This window comes from Drosophila tropicalis, unplaced genomic scaffold (assembly GCF_018151085.1).
Source record: "Drosophila tropicalis isolate 14030-0801.00 unplaced genomic scaffold, ASM1815108v1 contig_980, whole genome shotgun sequence".
In the NCBI taxonomy this organism is placed as follows: domain Eukaryota; kingdom Metazoa; phylum Arthropoda; class Insecta; order Diptera; family Drosophilidae; genus Drosophila; species Drosophila tropicalis.
The window spans coordinates 1,210,928-1,230,193 of record NW_027173484.1 but is presented as its reverse complement, the minus strand read 5'-3'; the positions used below and the strand labels follow the sequence as shown (position 1 = coordinate 1,230,193).

At 46.7% G+C, this 19,266-nt stretch overlaps 2 protein-coding genes across 2 annotated transcripts; both read right to left on the bottom strand.

Moving 5' to 3' along the window:
• Window positions 1–8,930: 8,930 nt before the first annotated feature.
• LOC137586367 (uncharacterized) lies at window positions 8,931–9,515 on the bottom strand. The gene has a single exon (XM_068302381.1). The coding sequence runs from the start codon at window positions 9,513–9,515 to the stop codon at window positions 8,931–8,933; it is 585 nt and encodes a 194-aa protein (XP_068158482.1).
• Window positions 9,516–17,691: 8,176 nt separating this feature from the next.
• Window positions 17,692–18,729, bottom strand: LOC137586366 (uncharacterized). Its single transcript, XM_068302380.1, has 3 exons — window positions 18,544–18,729; window positions 18,293–18,388; window positions 17,692–18,198 (listed from the first exon to the last, which is right to left on the bottom strand). The coding sequence occupies exons 1-3, from the start codon at window positions 18,727–18,729 to the stop codon at window positions 17,692–17,694; spliced, it is 789 nt and encodes a 262-aa protein (XP_068158481.1).
• Window positions 18,730–19,266: the final 537 nt, after the last annotated feature.

Here is a 19,266-nt window from a genome sequence, read left to right as displayed (position 1 = left end):
CTGTGTTGCTACAGTTGGCTGCTATGTGACTAAACTCCAGACAACGATAGCATTTCATGGGAGGGTCTTTGATAGCCTTAACTCTGCAGCTGTTCCAGCCGACTAGTAGCTTATTCAACTGTAGGACTTTCGTCATCATTCTTTCGGGCGCCGTGATGATCGCTGTGAAGGTTCAGGACCCAGCCTCGGTTTTGGCTTGTTTTTCCATGGCCTCCAGGATGTGGTGAGGCTCCACCAGATCGTCCAAATCCCGAATTATCGCCGATTTTATGGACGATAAAACCTTAACACCGGCCTTGTCGCCAAGGAACTGTAGGAACTCGTTTCTTAGAGACTGGGGATTAGGGCAGTCACCTCCTAGTTCCAACAGCAGCTTGTTTTTGGCAGTACGGCGCACTTTGCGGACATTTCCCTGGGCATGCTGCAGTTGGCCTTCGCTGCGTCGTATAACCAGTGCAAGCACGTCTCTATAGCTCTGACTGTTGCTAGGGTGTCTATCAAGATGGCTTCCGGACGCTCTTTATAGCGTTTTGGTTGCTTATTCTTGAGCCTCTTGTCTCCTACTAGTTGCCAGTCGCTGGCCTTGCCTGCCTCGACAGTATGGATGCTCCTAGGGGCTTCTCCACCAGAGTGTTGCAACTGTTGCTTGGCTTGTTGTTGCAATCTGAATAGATTGGCTTGACTATGATGTTGTTGCTGCCGCTGAAGCCTGGGTATCTTCTGTCGCTGCTCTGCCTTTTGCAGGTGCTGGCTCGCCGCCTGACGGCTTACCATCGTTAAGCGTTCAACTGGAGACGTTTGGCAATGCTTGTCCCGCTTCGATGGTGAGTTCGCGAGCTCGGTCTGTTGCTGCCTGCTCACTCGTTTGGATGGAGATTTGCTAAAGTAGCACAAACGACTGGCAATGCCGAAATCGGCCCTTGGTTTTGCTAAAGTTTTGCAGAGCCCTCACATACAGTTCATGTCGCGTTGCGTGTGTTTTTTTTTTTTTTTTTTTTATACCCTTGCAGAGGGTATTACAAAATTGATCAGATGTTTGTAACGCACAGAAGGAGACGTTTCCGACCCCATAAAGTATATATATTCTTGATCAGCGTGAGAAGCTGAGTTGATATAGCCATGTCCGTCTGTCCGTCCGTCTGTGCGTACGCGTTTTACTCAGCCGTCTTAAGAGCTATCGGGCTGAAATTTTTTTCGGGGGTTTTTATTACCCGGCAAAAATAAAGTATGAAACCCATAAGGATCGGACCACTATATAATATAGCTCTAGAAGAACTTGAAGAAACATTTTCATAAAAATCGAGTATGCTATGAAATTTACATATGTGATGATATGAGAGTAAAATTGTTTTGTTTGTATATTGATGAATTGAGTTGCAGAAAACAAATTTTGAACATGTAAAATTATAATTACCAAGGACTGCAAGGGTATACAAACTTCGGCATAGCCGATGTTAGCTTCTTTGATTTTTTTTTTATATAGGGGAAAGCATTGAAGGCCGAAGTGTGCTACTTGGTATCGAGCTTGGTTGGTGGTCATCGCACCGCACTTAAACCTAACCTATGCTCCGTATCCCTCTCGCGGAACCAACACTGAATTACTACTTAATGAGGGGGAGATGCCACTCGTCTAGAGTTTACCTAGAACTGAAGTTTTGGTTAAGCTGACGTTCAGCGCGACGCAAGGATTGCATGATGACTGCTGCCATGTGGCTAACAGATAGCCAATTGTTTTGCGAGCTAAGTAGGATATCCATAAAGTCGTTGACTATAAATGGCCTCCTAATGCCTAGGCTTTGGTCTTCCCGTTCAGAAGAATATCTAGGTCCAGCTCCCATGGTTTGAGTCACGCCATCTGCGTTGCCAGATAGTTAGAGTCGTCTCTCTGCTAACAGGCGGCGGATTTATATTTCTAGCCTCGTTAGCCAAGAGGTCTAGTGGGGCTATATCAGACAGCACCAGGGCGTCATCTTCGGAGACTGTTCTAAACGCGCTTATGTACCTGAGTGCGCATGTTTGGTACGACGATCTGCAGTCCTGGCTGTAGCTGGGGGATGACATCGCAGGTGCCCATATGGCGGCGGCATATAGAATAATGGACGTTACCACCGTCATCTGCTCCGTTGCTTGGGTCTGCCGACGTTAGCCATAAGACGGGTTATAGCTGACGTGGCCTTCGCAGCTTTATCTGCGGTATACTGCAGGTGGGCTTTGAATGTTAGTTTATGGTCCATCATGACTCCAAGGTATTTTATGGCAGGCTTTGATGTTATAGGGCATCCGGCGACTTCGATCCTGACTGTTTCCACTCTTTTCCTGCTACTTTTGAGCACGGCCTCGGTTTTGTGTGCGGCTATGGATAGTGAGTTTGCCTCCATCCATTTCAAAATCCTGAACACAGCTGCATTGGTGTTTTTTTTCGCTTGCTGGATATCCTTGGTCACAGTGACGATGGCAATGTCGTCCGCGAAGCCCACTATGCGAGTGTCAGTTGGCATATCCAATCGCAGGACGGTGTCATACATGACATTCCACAATGTTGGCCCGATCACTGATCCTTGAGGTAATCCGCCTGTGATAGTGTGTTTCCGTGGACCAGCTGCTGTGTCGTAGAGTAGCACACGATCCCAGAAATAGCTGCATATCAGGTTAATTTTGTACTCAGATATGTTTAATCACTCTAAAGACGCGATAATGGAGTCCCAGCTGGCCGAATTAAAAGCATTCCGTACATCCAACGTTGATATAAGGCAGTATTTTTTGTTGCCGCCTTTCCAGCGTTGCCCTTCGATGGCTTTAGCGGCTATCTCTACCACCGAACTGATGGCGTTGATAGTGCTGCGTGTCCTCCGGAATCCGTATTGCCAGTCCGACAGTCCATGACGTTGTTGCAGTTCCTTCTCCAGTCTGTTGCAAATGATGCGCTCAAAAAGTTTTCCAATCACATCAAGCATACACAGGGGTCTGTTTTATCATCTTTGAAAAGCAGGACCAACCTTTGAAGCTTCCATCTCGAAGGGAACTCCCGTTGCAGCATGCACGTGTTGAAAAGTTCCAGAAACGTCGACGCGTATTTGCAAACTAGCAGTTTGATTACAAAAGCCGGGACCCCGTCCGGGCCCGGGCTTTATGTATGTTTATCTCTTCCCTGCTTCTATGACTTCACTAACATCTGTGAGTATCGGAGCACATGGCGTTCCGCTCGCTGTTAAATTCCTCGTCGGCCTTGAAGGGAATAGCGTTGCTACAATGTGACCAAGCTTGGTTGGATCCGTTGGCATTATGCGCCTGGCGAGTTTGCCCATAACCAATTTATAGGTAGTCCCATGTGGCTGCGCATCTGTATCTGCGCACAGCTTCTTCCAGCAGTCCGCTTTACTTTTCTTGATCTCCATATTTAGGTTAGCTCTTTTTCGCTTGTAGTCTGCAAGCAGCTCCGGAAACGTGGGCATTCTGGGGGGCACGTTGCTGTCGTCGTCTGGCCTGGTGACATTGCCTCCTGGCATCCGCAATCCTGGCATTCCACCAATGTACTGGATTACATTTCGTGTTTCCATGCCGTTTGCGTATCATGGCTGCATCACATGCTTTGCGAAGAATGTCGCCCATATGGTTGGCCTGGTCGTCCGCGTCTGTGCTGCTGCTCCTTGTCACTTGGGTCATCATGGTAAATAACGCTTCTTCGCTCAGCGTGCTTGGGACCCAGCTGAAGAACGTCGTTGGCGTGTGTGCAGGTGGACAACTCTTGAGCACACAATGCCGAAGAGGTCGCTGTGCGTGCAGAGATCCGAAACTGCCCAATGCGCGCTGTGGGCTAGGCAAGAGCTAGCAAACGTGAGGTGGTATGCATGCTGCTTTCTGGTCACATTGCTTTGAAGCATGATCCTTGCTATCGCAGTTGAAGCATAGCTTGGATGCGTCGTGCTTGCTTCTGCACCGTGCTGCTATGTGCCCAAAATCCAGACACTTGTAGCACCGTCTCGGCTCAGTCTTCAGGCGTACTCGGCATATGCATATGCCTACTCGTATTTTGCCCGCCTGCAGCAGCTTGTTCGCCAGGTTCGGGTTCACCATCATTGTTGCGGTCTGTGTACCACTGTACGCTTTCCGCATCTTTGGGTGACATTCTGCCGGCAGATCCTCGTCGATCAGTTTCAGGACGGCGCGCAGAAGATCGTCTGCAGTGTGGAATTCCGCGAGATCCTTTATTTCGACCATGGCCTTATCGCTAATCGCCTTGACATCATCAGAGTGTCCAAGTGCCTGTTTCACTGCCTGCTGCAGTTTGATAGTTGCTTCGTCCGCTGGCTTGGTCAACTGTAGGAGTAGTTCCCCGGCTGCTGTGCGTCGAACTGCACATACATTCTTCTTGAACTGCTGGATTCCGGCGTCTGTGTGGACTGACTTCAGTACCATCGCGTAATTGGCTGGGTCTTTGCATTTCACCATGATGACGTCCGGCCTCTTCTTTTTAATGGCGGTCCATTTGGTTTCTTCGGTAAGGTCCCACTTTCGGTATTACAAGGGCTTGCTTCCCTTGCCCGTTTGGGTGTCTCTTCTCCGCAACCAGCTGAGACGAGTATTCCTCGAACGGCTGGCGGGGCCGAGTGAAGAGCCTGTGTCGGTGTCCTGGCGATCTTGCTTCCTTTTGCGAAAGGATTGGCTGCGTTTGTGTAGAATTCGTGCTTTTTGCTGCTGCTTGTAGCTACGTCTGCTGCCTCGGACAAGTTTGGATTTTGAAAATCGCGCCTAAGCGAGCGTCCAAAAGCACGCAACACTGGAAGCTAATGTTGTGAGCTTTAAGACTAATTACCAGCTGATTAATTACAATCGGCAAAGTAATAAGCGCTAAGAAGTCGAACGATAGGGAAAGTGCCAAAATTGCAATTTTCCCACCGCAGGAGAAAACGCGGGAAATGGTTAACACCCCCGCCACACCTCCCGGTGTGGCCTCCAAACTAAGTCTGATGGGAAATAAATAATTTCTCCAGCACAACAAATGCAGCCAGCTGGGCAGCCGATTGCAGTCAAGGTAAATAGCCAGTCTCTTGGCGACCCTTCTTAATCCTTCCCCTCTATATTTCATATATTTTGTGAGTCGATTGTGTCCTTTTATTTAATAAAAAATACACATATCACTTCTTAGCGAGTGTGTGTATGTGAGTAAAACGCATACGCACGGAATGACAGACGGGCAGACGGACATGGATATATCGACTCAGCTTCTCAAGCTGATCAAGAATATATATACTTTATGGTGTCGGAAACGTCTCCTTCTGTGCGTTACAAATTTTTGACCAATTTTGTAATACCCTCTATAATAACCTCTGGTATAAAAAATAATAATTATTATAATTAACAAACATAACATTTCTTTTTTTATGGCATTACTGGTTGTGTAGGGGGGTTGAAATTTCCTTGTTAGGCAGCTAAATGAATTTTCTTCCAAAATTTCTTCCTTCAATTGCAGCACTTCTATGTCATGTTTTATCCACTTGTAAGTTTTACATTACATTAAGCTAGTATTAAGAGCAGGGCACCAAGCCCGCTTGCAGCGAAGTGTGGGGAGTTCTTTTGTGGGGAGAGCAATGGGCATCATCGGAAGAGCGTCGCGAGATGAAAGCTCCCGCCTCCCTTAACCCTTGTGTTGCCCGTTTGGGCATAAACATGCTCCCCCCCTTTCAGAAGTGCAAGACCCAGGCAGTCTAATGGCACGCTACGGACAGGGTTGTGAAAAACATTATAGACAAGAATAATATCCCACACAACAAACAAGCTGCGATACATTCCAACGCTGCAACAAACGGCCAGATACAAACGCAGCCGAGACACAAACCAAAGATACGATATAAGACCAAGCACAGAATTGGTTGTATAAGAATAGAATTGGCGGTATAAGAATAAAATCGGCTGTAGATGTACAAATGGAACAAGGCCAGTCAAACATGGCCGATCGAACCCCACGCAACCGCTGGCAATTTCGTACAAGCGGGAAGATGCCTGGGAAACATAACACGATGAGTTCGGCCGTATAAGAGCCAATAAACGAGACCGGTCAAACTTGGCCGATCGAACCCCACGCAACCGCTGGCGATTTCGTACAAGCGGGAAGATGCGTGGGAAACATAACACGATAAGTTCGGCCGTATAAGAGCCAATAAACGAGGCCGATCGAACGGGGCCAATCGAGCCACACGCAACCGCTGGCGATTTTGTACAAGCGGGAAGATGCGTAAGAAGCGTAATACAAAGAAACCGATATGCACACACATGCAATGGGCAACCAAGTCCAACATGGCTCGATCCCATCAAACATGACCGATCGAACCACATGCGACCGCGGGCAATTTCGTACAAGCGGGAAGATGCGTGGGAGGCATAATGCATTATATCGGCTGTATAAGAGTAAATGAAACCGGGCTTGAGGGCATAATTGCATGCAAAAAGGGGGCATTGGCCTCATTAGATATATCAAGAGCACAGAGAGGCAAATATAGATGCATGCACTAGCGTAATGGGCTTATGAGTATACGCTGAATAAGCATACACGCACGTCACACGTACACTATGCGTGAGCGACAGCCGGTGGCCAATGGGTCGCTCTATGCCTACGTCACGCTCATGAGAACGAAAGCAGTTAGATTGCGAGCAGCAAAAAATCTTGTGAGCGAAAGAGAACAAAAGTGAGGGCCAAGCAAGCCCGAAAGACGGGTGCGGGGGACGCTTTGTACCGAAACGAAACCAAGTGAGGGCTATGCTTGTGAATCGGGGAGTAGGGGGGAAAGCATAGATGCGAGAAGCAATAATGGTTTGTGGATTTGTGAGGGGAATATGCAAGCCGAAGGGGGAGAGATGAGCCATGCGGAAGCCCTCTATCTAATAGATACGATATGCGTATGAAAGTGCATTGCATGGGAAATTAAACGATGTGGTATATTAAATTAATCAGGCTAATTATTATTAAACAATAGTTAAGTTAATACAATTAGTATATATGTATATAAATATAATATTGAGCGAATATGGGCGAAATTGGGTATGACGAGTGGATCAAAGGGAGCGACGGGCGACGGCAGCGCTGACAGAGAAAGCAGAGAGAGTCAACGGGATACGATGGGCGGCCAATAGAAAGGCGAGTGATGGAAGCACATAGATGCAAGGGAGCTAGACAAGGACAAGGAAATAAATGGGCGCTCAGCCACAAAGAAAGTGGACACATATGCGTCAGGAATACGGGACTTTCACCACACATGGCAACAAGTGGATGCGTGGATGAAAGTGGACGGCCGATGGAAAATTACCAGCTGTATATCGGTATTTCATCAACCAGTGCCTGAGGCCAGAGGAGCTGTCTATATAAAGGCGGCACAAATCAGAGTAATCATCAAGTCATCAAGTCGTGATTAAGTAACAAGTAATTAAGGCCTTACGAGTAACCTTAAGAACTTATCAAGGAAACACAAGGAGCAACAGAGAACCTAGGAACTATACAGGCCTTACGAGTAACCTGTACAGTTCATCCGATAGCAACAAGTCCTTAAATAAGGATAACAAACACCGTACCCAAGCTAGAGTAAATTGGAGAGAAGCCAAGCATTTCCAGGAGTATCCAAAGTCAGTGGTAGGCACGAGGATATATCCTACTGCCGAAATTCCAGGATCTATATATCCTGACGAGTACCAATTGCTGAGGAACATCCTGCTTCGTGATAATAGCTACGGGATTCAGCAACGGCTACAGGAGCAAGAGGAAGGCAAGAAGGGACGACGAGGGATTCGAAGTGACTCACCAACGCTGTCCAAGCCCAGAACTGCCGTGGAGAAAACGTCATATACAACCGAGCCCACTAATGATTTTGAATAAACATACGTATAAGCATTAGCAACTGAAATCAAACGTGTTTTTAATTTCACCGGGGCACAAAATAAATTTGTTGTGCCGAAACTAGCTCAAGAGATATTGTAAATATCCGGAAGGACGAAAAAGGATCATTACAGGGTCCAGCCAAAGACTGTGCGCATCGCAATTGGCCGCCCGCCAACCCCGGGTAGACTCCCTTCTATCATGACCTCCGTCATCACGAACGCGCCCAGGACCAAAGACACCGACGACGGTCGGTAGAATGTCTCATCCGCCAAGACGATGCCATCGAATTTCTTGGCGATTTGCGGGTCCACCGGAGAGCTTGGAGTGCGGCAGCACAAGCCATCGGCCACCTTCAGGATCGCCTCCAATCGCCATCCTTCACTGATCGGGGACCGAATCACTGCTGCCACCGCTTGCTCCGACGATACCGCCGAACATGGGTCCACGAGGGCCTTCCCGTCGAAGTTTCTCCCTTCCGTCTCGATAAGTACCATCGCCGTTGGTATCAGATGTACATTGCGGTGCTGCAGCAGTGTGGCCAGTGTCATCTTAGGATCGAAGGCTGGCGTTGGTGCGACCATCCGTCTGGAGAACTTGGGGGTGACTCGGCGTACGACGGAGCATGGAGTGCGTCGACGTGGCTCCTCATGGAAGTGGAGTAGCGTGTAGTGGTCCTCCTTGCAAATTCGGCATCTATCACCGCTCAAGCAGCTTCCTCCGGAGTGTTGGTGGGCCAGGCAGTTGGCGCACTACTTGTTTGCAAGCACTGCCCTCATCCTCTTCTCCAAGTTCAGCCGCAGCAAGCAACGGCATCGCTTCAGAGGATGGATTCCGCGACAGACTCGGCAACGGAAGGACTCAGTTCCTCGCGAACATCTGCGCTCTTCGTTCGGTGCCTGGACTGAACGTGGTCTTTGAGCCATGGAAACGGGATATAGAGTGATTCAGGAAGCTGCCGGGACAAATAATGAAGAAAGCGGATTAATGTAGGACTATAGAATACACATATTACTACTGGCCGCTTGGCCCTTCTTAATTGGGAAGAAGGACCAAGTGCTGGACGCTACTGCAGCTTTACGTAATGAGTTTGAATTCTTTCTTCTGGAGGAAGAAAGATCAGCTTTGCTACTGGACGCTTTACAACACCGCGAGCAGTAAGCAGTTCGACGACGCGGACGTTGCCGTCACTGCCAGGGTATGTTTGGTGGATTCGCCCGAGACCCCATTCATTAAATGGAAGATTGTCGTCTTTGAGTACCACCAGATCGCCCACTTCAAGATTTTTAGAAGGGAATCGCCACTTATTGCGCTTATGCAGCTGCTTTAGATACTCGTCTTTCCATCGGGTGCAGAAATGCTGACTCACAGCCTTCAGACGCTGCCACCGGTTAATGATAGACGGAACTTGATCCTTGATTTCAGGTTCCGTGACGGATAGCAAAGGACCGCCCACTAGGATATGGCCTGGGGTCAAAGCTAAAGAATCGGTGGGGTCTTCAGACATAGGAGAAATCGGACGCGAGTTCAAACAAGCCTCTACCTTAGTCAGCAGTGTAGAGAACTCTTCAAAAGTATACTTTTGGTTGGAGGTGCCCTTGTAGAACCGAGTTTTAAAACTCTTAACTCCAGCCTCCCACAACCCTCCCATGTATTGTGCCACAGGAGGGATGAAATGCCAGGAAAGATTCTGATGTTTGTTGAATCTACTCTTAAATTAGAGCCTAACAACAAGTTTGAGATATTTTTCTTAATCTAGTACTTAAGATAAATCCAGGGGATATTGCAGGCGGCCCTAATCACTTGTTATTGGGTTGGTCTGTCATTTCTTTTAAGACGAGTTCTATTATTAGTTCGCATAAGGGAATTGGCAACAACATTTGGGTGTGCATCCAGTTTCGCAGAATACTTTAGTTGTTGACTACCTATTTCAGATTTTACGCTAGGTATATTTAGATCGTTTTGAATGTTGTCGTTCCGTATATACCACGATGCCCCCGTGATTGATCTTAAAATCTTCTACTGCGCTCTTTGTATAATATCGACATTGCTGGTACTTGCATTTCCCCATAGTACGGCTCCGTAAGTCCAGATGGGTTTCAGTACGGAGTTGTATAGGAGGACTTTATACTCCAGACGTAGAGGGGACCGAGCATTGATGATCCAATGTAGGCTACTTGCTTTCAGTTTAAGCTGTGACTTTTTTTGCTTCGATGTGCTTGCGCCAAGTTAGTCTTCTGTCTAGGTGGATGCCAAGGTAAGTGACATCCACGGCTTGAGGAATTGGTACGTTGTTTAGCATTAGAGCTCGACAGTTTCTTCTGTTAAGCGTAAATGTAACATGTTTGCATTTCTGCTCGTTGACCCGGATACGTCAGGTTGCTAGCCATTCCTCTACCACCTTGAGGTGTGCCTCTAATTTTGCAGAGGCTTGTATTGGGCATTTGGATCTGCTGAGGGTTGACGTGTCATCGGCAAAAGTGGACGTTGTAAGTCCTAAACTCGTTGGTAAGTCTGCAGCGTACAGTAGGTAGAGCAATGGGCCGAGTACACCAGCTTTGATTTCAAAATCAGCCGAGACGGAGCCATTACATCTTACAGCAAATTTCCTATTGTAAAGGTTAGATTCCATGAGTTTGTGGGTGTACTGTGGCAGTTTTTGCCGGATTTTGAACATCAGACCCTCCAGCCAAACTCTATCGAAAGCCTGGGCAGCGTCGAGAAAGACAGCCGCACAGTATTCTTTTAGTTCGAATGCTGTTCGTATTTCGGATGTTATGCGATTGACTTGTTCAATTATACCATGTTTTTCGCGGAAGCCGAACTGGTGTGAATGGAAATGGGTTTAGTCGGATCTGCAGGACCTTTTCAAAAACCTTCGAAAGACATGTCAGCAAACTAATTGGCCTATAGGATGATGGCTGGGTTTTGTCCTTTCCCACTTTAGGAATCATGATGATTTTCCATGTTCTTGGGAAGTAGCCAATTCTCATTATAGCGTTGAACAGTTTGCAGATGTATTGTATGGCAATGATAGGGAGTTCTAGGATCATTTTCGGTGTGATTAGGTCATGGCCAGGGGCTTTTTTCGGCTTTATGCGGTTTTTAATTACTGCAGTGATCTCGTCCGATTGGAGTTCCGAGTACTCACTATCTGTTAATGTGCTCGAAGGGGGAAGAACAGATGAGTTTGATGTTGGATTTGGTAGGAAAACCATTTTAAGATGTGTGGCAAATACGGATGCCCTCTCTTCGTCACTGCGGGCCCATCCACCGGTTGGACTCCTTATCGGTGAAATTGTCTCTGTAGAAACGCTTAAAGTTGGGTGGGCTTTCCACAGAGGATGTTTAGTGCTGGTTGGGCTGAGCTTTTCTATGTAGAGGTTGCGATTAGCATGCCTTAGGCGAAGTTTCGCTGCTGGTGAGCGAGTAATCTGCCATTCTCTGCTTAGACGTCGTTTTTCCGTTACTAATTGTTCTATCCGCCGGTTCGTAGGCCTGTCAACAGGTTTAGTGTAAGAAGAGGCAGGTGGAGTAGATACTCTTGCTCAGCTCCCATCATAGACTCAAGTGCAGAGACGCACATATCAATGTCCTCTGCAGCATCCAGTTTCGGCGAACAGTCAATGTGGGCACTCATGTACATTTTAAATTTAAGCCAATTTGTTTTGTTGTTTGTAAGCCTATATGGGCGATCAAGTACTTGTGGTCTTGTTAATAGTGTGAATAGCACTGGAGAGTGATCTGAAGTTAAATCTATCAGTGTATCCGCAGTGATCCGATTACGTGGAATCCTCTTGGTTACTGCGAAATCAATCAAGTCAGGCACTTCCTGTGGATCTGTGGGCCAATAAGTAGGCCTACCCGGTGAGACGCAATCCATCTTATGGTTGACTATTGTGTTGTACAACTGCTTGCCTTTAGGATTTACCAGGCGAGATCCCCAGTGCGTATGTTTGGCGTTATAGTCCCCTGCTGCAATGAAGCGATCTCCGAGTGTGTTAAAGAAATCGGTGAATTCCTTTTTAGAGATTGAGAAGCAAGGTGGGCAGTACAGGGCAACCAATGTAGTGTTGCCGCAGCTGGTTTGGACGGCTATAGCAGTTGCTTGTAGGTGCTGTGTTTCAAATCTGTTGAGGAACGAGTGTTTTATACGTTTTTTGATTAGGATACCAGTCCCGCCATGAGCTTTTCTGTCTGGATGGATTGTTGCATAGAAGGTATATTTTGGTATTTGAAAATTATTTTTTGATGTTAAATGTGTTTCCGAAATCAGCAAAACGTCGATTTCACTTGAGTCTAGGAATAGTTGCAGTTCATTTTTGTGCTTGGAAATGCCGGTCAAAGCTAAAGAATCGGTGGGGTCTTCAGACATAGGAGAAATCGGACGCGAGTTCAAACAAGCCTCTACCTTAGTCAGCAGTGTAGAGAACTCTTCAAAAGTATACTTTTGGTTGGAGGTGCCCTTGTAGAACCGAGTTTTAAAACTCTTAACTCCAGCCTCCCACAACCCTCCCATGTATTGTGCCACAGGAGGGATGAAATGCCAGGAAAGATTCTGATGTTTGTTGAATCTACTCTTAAATTAGAGCCTAACAACAAGTTTGAGATATTTTTCTTAATCTAGTACTTAAGATAAATCCAGGGGATATTGCAGGCGGCCCTAATCACTTGTTATTGGGGTTGGTCTGTCATTTCTTTTAAGACGAGTTCTATTATTAGTTCGCATAAGGGAATTGGCAACAACATTTGGGTGTGCATCCAGTTTCGCAGAATACTTTAGTTGTTGACTACCTATTTCAGATTTTACGCTAGGTATATTTAGATCGTTTTGAATGTTGTCGTTCCGTATATACCACGATGCCCCCGTGATTGATCTTAAAATCTTCTACTGCGCTCTTTGTATAATATCGACATTGCTGGTACTTGCATTTCCCCATAGTACGGCTCCGTAAGTCCAGATGGGTTTCAGTACGGAGTTGTATAGGAGGACTTTATACTCCAGACGTAGAGGGGACCGAGCATTGATGATCCAATGTAGGCTACTTGCTTTCAGTTTAAGCTGTGACTTTTTTGCTTCGATGTGCTTGCGCCAAGTTAGTCTTCTGTCTAGGTGGATGCCAAGGTAAGTGACATCCACGGCTTGAGGAATTGGTACGTTGTTTAGCATTAGAGCTCGACAGTTTCTTCTGTTAAGCGTAAATGTAACATGTTTGCATTTCTGCTCGTTGACCCGGATACGTCAGGTTGCTAGCCATTCCTCTACCACCTTGAGGTGTGCCTCTAATTTTGCAGAGGCTTGTATTGGGCATTTGGATCTGCTGAGGGTTGACGTGTCATCGGCAAAAGTGGACGTTGTAAGTCCTAAACTCGTTGGTAAGTCTGCAGCGTACAGTAGGTAGAGCAATGGGCCGAGTACACCAGAGTGATTTCAAAATCAGCCGAGACGGAGCCATTACATCTTACAGCAAATTTCCTATTGTAAAGGTTAGATTCCATGAGTTTGTGGGTGTACTGTGGCAGTTTTTGCCGGATTTTGAACATCAGACCCTCCAGCCAAACTCTATCGAAAGCCTGGGCAGCGTCGAGAAAGACAGCCGCACAGTATTCTTTTAGTTCGAATGCTGTTCGTATTTCGGATGTTATGCGATTGACTTGTTCAATTATACCATGTTTTTTCGCGGAAGCCGAACTGGTGTGAATGGAAATGGGTTTAGTCGGATCTGCAGGACCTTTTCAAAAACCTTCGAAAGACATGTCAGCAAACTAATTGGCCTATAGGATGATGGCTGGGTTTTGTCCTTTCCCACTTTAGGAATCATGATGATTTTCCATGTTCTTGGGAAGTAGCCAATTCTCATTATAGCGTTGAACAGTTTGCAGATGTATTGTATGGCAATGATAGGGAGTTCTAGGATCATTTTCGGTGTGATTAGGTCATGGCCAGGGGCTTTTTTCGGCTTTATGCGGTTTTTAATTACTGCAGTGATCTCGTCCGATTGGAGTTCCGAGTACTCACTATCTGTTAATGTGCTCGAAGGGGGAAGAACAGATGAGTTTGATGTTGGATTTGGTAGGAAAACCATTTTAAGATGTGTGGCAAATACGGATGCCCTCTCTTCGTCACTGCGGGCCCATCCACCGGTTGGACTCCTTATCGGTGAAATTGTCTCTGTAGAAACGCTTAAAGTTGGGTGGGCTTTCCACAGAGGATGTTTAGTGCTGGTTGGGCTGAGCTTTTCTATGTAGAGGTTGCGATTAGCATGCCTTAGGCGAAGTTTCGCTGCTGGTGAGCGAGTAATCTGCCATTCTCTGCTTAGACGTCGTTTTTCCGTTACTAATTGTTCTATCCGCCGGTTCGTAGGCCTGTCAACAGGTTTAGTGTAAGAAGAGGCAGGTGGAGTAGATACTCTTGCTCAGCTCCCATCATAGACTCAAGTGCAGAGACGCACATATCAATGTCCTCTGCAGCATCCAGTTTCGGCGAACAGTCAATGTGGGCACTCATGTACATTTTAAATTTAAGCCAATTTGTTTTGTTGTTTGTAAGCCTATATGGGCGATCAAGTACTTGTGGTCTTGTTAATAGTGTGAATAGCACTGGAGAGTGATCTGAAGTTAAATCTATCAGTGTATCCGCAGTGATCCGATTACGTGGAATCCTCTTGGTTACTGCGAAATCAATCAAGTCAGGCACTTCCTGTGGATCTGTGGGCCAATAAGTAGGCCTACCCGGTGAGACGCAATCCATCTTATGGTTGACTATTGTGTTGTACAACTGCTTGCCTTTAGGATTTACCAGGCGAGATCCCCAGTGCGTATGTTTGGCGTTATAGTCCCCTGCTGCAATGAAGCGATCTCCGAGTGTGTTAAAGAAATCGGTGAATTCCTTTTCAGAGATTGAGAAGCAAGGTGGGCAGTACAGGGCAACCAATGTAGTGTTGCCGCAGCTGGTTTGGACGGCTATAGCAGTTGCTTGTAGGTGCTGTGTTTCAAATCTGTTGAGGAACGAGTGTTTTATACGTTTTTTGATTAGGATACCAGTCCCGCCATGAGCTTTTCTGTCTGGATGGATTGTTGCATAGAAGGTATATTTTGGTATTTGAAAATTATTTTTTGATGTTAAATGTGTTTCCGAAATCAGCAAAACGTCGATTTCACTTGAGTCTAGGAATAGTTGCAGTTCATTTTTGTGCTTGGAAATGCCGTTAGCATTCCAAAGACATAGACGTAGGGAAGCCATTATTTATTCTCGATAAGCTTCTGAATAAGCAGATTTTGATTCCGCATCAGTTCGTGCATACAGTTTTGCATGAACGTCATAAAAGTGGTCATGTGTTGATTGAGTGAGATCAATAGGGCCTCTAAACGACTTGGAGTTTGCTGGCCAAGCTCTGGTGCGCTAGGTTGCGGATTTTGTAGATGGTGACGGGGTCTCTTTTGCGGGCTCCGTCTGTGCAGTTCGGAGCACACTAGCGAAGGATACACTAGGACTGTATGTAGCAGGCATGTTAGATGATCTAACAGCCTTGGCGAAGAATACCTCCGGTGTAGTTTTAGAGGCGTTGACGGTGACTTTTGGTCCAGCTGGGGGTTTGCGCCCGCTTAGGTGAGATTTAAGATACTTAAAGACAGGACATCCTCTGTAGTTGGCCGTGTGGTTCCCTCCACAGTTACTGCATAGTCTCAGTGCAACATTGTTTCTGTCCTTGGTGCAAATGCCATCTCTATGATGTTCGCCGCAGCCAGCACACACTGACCTAAGATTGCAATTGTTAGAGGTGTGGTTGTATTCCTGGCAGTTTTTACACTGCGGTGGTTGGTGTCTGTTATGGGGCTCCTCTACGGTGATTCTTCTGTGCAATAGGAGCTGTAGGTTGTAGATTGGGTGCACTTCATTTGGCTTCGACCGCTTTGCATCTGCTTGGAGCTCGATTTTAAAGAGCGGCTGTGCGACTTTGTTCCTGTTGATGGTGTTGACAACGGATTTGACCGCAAACCCTTTTTCGAGCAACGCGTCTGCTATTTCTTGAGTAGGGACCGATGGCTCAATCCCCTTCAACACAACCTGGAGCCCTTTACTTCTTTTTAGTTGGTAGGTGTAGAAGTTGATGTTAGCATTACGGAGGTACTTTTCGATGATGCGGAAATTGTCCTCAGTTTGGGTTTGACATTTAATTTCTTTAATGTTACCCCCTATTGAGAGGGGTTACAACAAAGTTGTTTGCCCCTACTGTTTCTACTAGCTTCGAAATCAGGGCGCTGCAGTTGGCTCCACGGATGTATAAGGGGGGTGGTCTAGCCGATTTAACTTTATCTACAGCGCCGGCTTGATCATCTTGCTGATCGACAAGAATTTTAAAACGATTCCCGCTAAGGGGCGCTACTCGTTCATTTGGTTTGGTTATTTTCGGCGTATTGCCACTTTTCTTCTTTTGCGGGCTTAGCTTCCGCTTAGTTATTTTAATATATCTATCCAGAAGAAGACAGAAGTCTTTGGGTTTACTATTGTAGCTGACTTTGGGCGACTTGTCGTTGAAGGCTTGAGGCAGGTCAATACTTCGGCAGACGTTGCAGTAGTTGCTGTCAACGATCTGACGGTGCTGGTCGGTGCAATCGTTGACCCAGTTATCGATATTGCTGGAGAAGCACACTGCTCTCTCCACGGTAAGTCGCTGTTGATTGCTGAGTGGCTGGCACTTTCGGTGTTATTGCTTACGGTAGCATTCAGTGAGGTCGGCGACACCACCGAAAAGTACGCGTTGTTGCGTTGGACCGAGAGTCGACGCTCACGTTGTTGTTGTACAATTAGTTCTTGTAGCTGTTGCTGGTTGGGATCGAGAGAGCTTGGGCCCGAATTGGTGGACATGGCTTTTGTAAAAATTACTCTCTGTTGTTGCAACTTAGTATTTATTGCTATTAAAAAAAAAACGTCTGTACACGGCGGCAGCTAAATTACTAAATTACGGCGGTACTTAAATCCGAAGTTGCCTCAAAGTGAATGGCTTTGGTGGAAAAGCAAACAAAGGCACACACATATCCCTTTGATATGCAACAAGCGCGTCCGGTGAAACTCTTGAGGACCTGCGAAATCTATCCCGGTGGTCGTGAAAGGATGTGCGAAAGTAGTTTGCTCGGACGAAAGGGTGCCCATTAGCTGTGATTGCAGCCTTCTTTTGTAAATCACACAGACCTTGCATGAATTGACCACCGATTTGACTAGATTCCGCAGTGTTGGAATCCAGTATCTCTGTCGGATGAGACGGACTACCAGTTTACTGCCCCCATGGAGAGAGATCTGTTGCGTGAAAAGCACCAACAGACGGGACAATGGACTTACTACTGGCAACAGAATGGGGTTACGCTTATCGTAACTGAGGTCCGCTGCTTGTTGCACACGCCCTCATGCTTGGATCACACCTGATGCGTCAATGAAACGATTCAAATTGAGAATGGTGCTAGACGTGGGCAGACATTTCTTCTGCTGTAGACACCGATGTTCAGTCGGGAATTAGTCACGCTCGGATCAACGCCTGGAGCACTTGATTGATCTCGTTAGAGGTCACCTCCCCGGAGTAATCGTTTGGAAGTTTACGACACTTTCTACCGTAACGGACCACATATGCTACCACTCGTAAGGTACGTGCCAGATTGGAAAAACGAGACAGTATCTCGTTGGCTGGCTTAGCGATCGCGACGTGGACCTTCACTACCCGCTTCTCCAAAGTAGTGTCAAGTGGGAGTGGTGTCGGAGTGGTTCCCCTAGCCATGGTGGGCCGTGCCACCACAAATCCTTGTGTACAAGTTCCAGCGCACTCAGGCCGCGGCTAGGGAGATCTGCTCGATTGTCCTCTGAACGGACGTGATTCCAATTCCAATAGAATGTCAGAATTTGGATCATGGAGCACCCATCGTGGAATTCGTAGATGGTCAAGGAAGTAGTAGCTCTTTGTAAAATCTTGCAACCTGTGATGGAGTTCACTGGGCAATTGATCATCCCACCCTAGCTTTTGTAGCCAATGCTCTTGCATAAACACCTTGGCTTGAATTACAAAGGGAGCCAGCCAGTCAGCGGGATCGAATAACTTGGCGATCTGCCCGCGGACTTCTCGCTTAGTATAAGCTGACTTGATATCTTGGGGTGAGATGACAAAATAAAACTCATCCGTAGTCGCTTTCGATCGGATTCCCAGTGTTTTCGCTGTGCTAGCCTTTTCGATATCGAGGAAATCAGCATTCTGCAAATGACACTTTGGAATGCAACTGAGCACGCTCTTCAAGAGCGTCTTGAAGTTCATTGACCATTGCGAATGCCGTTGCTTCTTTGTGAGCCCCTGGCAGGACATCATCGACATACATATAGGACTTGATTATATCGCCAGCCAAAGGAAATTTTGATTGTACATCACTTGCGAGTTGCTGAAGTACTCGGATGGCTAAGAACAGAGCACAGTTAATGCCAAACGTGACGGTATTAAGCTCATAATCAACTAGTTGCCCCTCTTTGTATCGGAACAGGATCATCTGAAATGGCGTATGGATTGGATTGACCATAATTTGGCGGTACATTTTTGTAATGTCGGCATTGAAAACTACTCGGAAAAACGCCACTTGACAATCTGAGTAGTGAGATCAGACTGAAGTACCGGACCAGGATAAAGTATGTCATTGAGACTTACTCCGTTTGTGGACTTGCTAGAGGCGTTAAAGACTACCCGTACTTTCGTCGTGTTGCTGTCGGGCTTGAAAACTGCATGATGTGGCAAATAAAAATTGTTATTACTGCCGTCAAACGGCACCTGACGCATATTGCCCAAGTCCAAATATTCTTGGATGACGGCGTCATACTCAGTTTTTGCCGGCATATTTTTTAGGAGATGGCCTTCGTTTTTTAGAAACTGAGCCAATGTCCCTAGTCTGGAGTGACCGAGGTTGATGTTGGTTGGGTCTCGAAACGGAAGTAAGACCATGTATCTCCCCGAAACATCTCTTCTTGTGGTATTCTGGTCTTTTTGAGCTCGCAATTGGAATCAGAATCTTCTACCGGTTTGACCGGTAGATCCTCCACCTCCCAAAACCTTGTGAGAAGAGTTTCAAGAGCTTCCTCTCTGCTAACAGCGACTCTCGTGGTGAACGCGGCATAGAACTAACAGGGACCCCTTGTAACGGGCCTAAAATGACCCAACTGAATCTCGTCTCTTGAGCCAATAAAGATCCGCACACCTCGGTCTGGATGCCGGAAAGGGTCACCGCTGGTATGACATCAATACCAAGAAGAAGATCGATCTTTGGCTTTAATCTAAAGGAGGGGTCGGCTAGCGGAATATTGGGCATTCCTTCCAGTGTGGCTTAAGACAGGACAAAAGCTTCTATCTCTATCTGTACTGGAGGTCCATGCGACG